The following is a 2,370-nucleotide window of genomic DNA, read 5'->3' on the forward strand; positions in this document are numbered from 1 at the left end:
TTTTTTTTTTTTTTTTTTTTTTTTTTTTTTTTTTTTTTTTTTTTTTTTTTTTTTTTTTTTTTTTTTTTTTTTTTTTAATGAAATGTGCATATTTAGAAAAGGAAAAAATTAAAAAAAAAATCAAATTTTAACCTTTGAAACTTGTCATTTATTCAAGAATAAATATTGGAATTTTTACTATCAGGCCAAGGCCAAGGCATAGGTGACTTTTTAAGTTTGTTTAATTCGAGGGATCAATCCTCGACAGACAGCAAATTGGATTCAAGGGATCAACCCTAGACAGACAATAGAAACTACCAAATGGGAGTATGGTAAGCTTAATGGATACTACAAGGGCTCAGCTTCTACAGCCCCATGCCCTAGATCACGAGTATTTCTATTATAGGTTTAGAGCCCTATTTGGAATCATTTATTCCCTTCTAGAAGATACTACCTGGGCCCAGCTTCTACCGCTTCATGCCCTAAATCACGAGTATTCTTATTATAGTTACAGAGCCCACTATAGCTCAACCATTGGAATCATTTATTTCCTATCTATTTTAGCTTCAAAGTTGACTTTGCATATAAGCAGACATAGTTATAGAGCCCACTATAGCTCGACTTTGCATAATGCCTATTATATCAAATACGGGAGCTCATTAAATTGACTTTAAAAAGAAAATAACAATAAAAAACACACCCCAAACAAACCTAACTCCATCACCCAACTTATCTTCCACCATCCTTCAAGGTTTCACTCAAAGAGGAAGATAATCTCAATCAATGGTTGAAACTTTTTATGAAAAAAAAGCTATGAATTTGAATCAAACCCAATAAATGAAAACCCCCAAAAGTCCAAATTTTCAAATATTTTCATTTAAATTTTTCATATCAAACATTAGACACATTAATACACTTTAGTTTGCACCATATATCATATTATATATCATAAAATTATAGTACAAGAGAAACACAAATCACAAAAAGACTAAAAAATAGAAAAGAAGTCATAAAATCTACTCTTCACCAAGCAGATCGCCATTGATGCAAAGCTTTAAAAGGGAACCTCAAAACAGAGCAAAGTTCCCACTTAGTGCCCCTCCGCCGCCGCCGCCTTCTTCGCCTTCCTCTTACCGGCGATGAAGAATCCGGTCAAAGACAGCACAGAGAAAGCACTGAAACAAGCAGAAGCAATATCGAGGGAGGCATGGCGGCCAGAGATAGCTTCGACTTGGAACAAATTTGTGCCTTTCTTTTCGTCTGTCGTTTGTCCGTACGCCACTTCATCGCCGGCGGAATTGAACGCGTAAGCACGCACGAAGAATGTCGCCGTCGGAGTGTCACGCTTCACCGTCCACTCAGCCTTTTGAACCGTCTTGTTCGACGGATTGTACGGCTTCTCCACGATTTGGAATTGACAAGTCTTGTCCTTTGCAAGATCGTCCTCTGTTTTCCTCCACGCACGGTCCACTTGGCTCACCGGCGCGTAGCAGAGCTTCACCTTCACGGATTTGTAAGCCAAATCCGACCCAACTTTTGCAGCTCCGTTAAGAACCCATGACACACTGATTTTATCAACACCTGCTTTGAGAACTGCAAAAAAAAAAACAAAAACCCAGATGTTAAAAATCGCTAAACTAACAGTTTTTTATTCAGATCTGTGTTGGAAGAATCAGAAACTTGAGTTATGGGAGCTGAAAATTGTTACCTTGTCCAGATTTTGGAGAAGCGGTGACCTCCAAAGTTCTTGGGATAGAAGAAAGATGGATATGTCCATGAGAGAACCCCAAGAAACAGAGCAGAAACAGAGCAGTCAGAGGAAACCCATGAGCAGCCATTGTTGATTTAAGGTTTAAGCTCTCAAGTTTCAGAGAGAATCTCAGATTTGATGAAGTTAATGGCAGAAATTGGGATTGGTTTGGTTTAAATAGAGATGAAGAGGGAAGAAGTCAAAAGAGGCCAAGTTGGGGATGAGAATTTGAGGAAGAATGAATATTCTTTGAATAATAAGAAACAGGGGAGCTTTGGCTCTAAAGTGCAATGAAGAGACATAAGAGAAGGGTTTGGCTTAAAAAAATGAAATTGAAAGAGGAATTAGGGTTTTGTTTATTGGGTTGACTTTGGATTTGAACAGAAAAAAAAAAATTGAGAAGATTGATTACGTCACAAAAAAAACCCTAATTTCTTTACTGGAACTTGGCTCGAGAAATCTCGAAAATAGCTCATCGAGAACGGAATTATATTTGACGTCACCATTCTCACGGTTTAAATAGAGGGAAGGAACACTAACAAATTTCTTTTTGTTAGCTAAACATGATATTTTTGTTAGCACGTGACTAAAAATGGAAATCACACTTCTCATCCCCATTTTGCCTCAACCGTGTTCTATAC

At 37.3% G+C, this 2,370-nt stretch overlaps 1 protein-coding gene across 1 annotated transcript; it reads right to left on the bottom strand.

Moving 5' to 3' along the window:
* Positions 1-895: 895 nt before the first annotated feature.
* Positions 896-2,040, bottom strand: LOC111490359 (high-affinity nitrate transporter 3.1-like). The gene is made up of 2 exons (XM_023138941.1): positions 1,688-2,040; positions 896-1,572 (listed from the first exon to the last, which is right to left on the bottom strand). Exons 1-2 carry the CDS (start codon positions 1,815-1,817, stop codon positions 1,070-1,072), a joined length of 633 nt encoding a protein of 210 aa, XP_022994709.1. The 5' UTR covers positions 1,818-2,040; the 3' UTR covers positions 896-1,069.
* Between the last annotated feature and the right edge of the window lie 330 nt (positions 2,041-2,370).

Source organism: Cucurbita maxima, unplaced genomic scaffold (assembly GCF_002738345.1).
Source record: "Cucurbita maxima cultivar Rimu unplaced genomic scaffold, Cmax_1.0 Cma_Scf00015, whole genome shotgun sequence".
Taxonomy (NCBI): domain Eukaryota; kingdom Viridiplantae; phylum Streptophyta; class Magnoliopsida; order Cucurbitales; family Cucurbitaceae; genus Cucurbita; species Cucurbita maxima.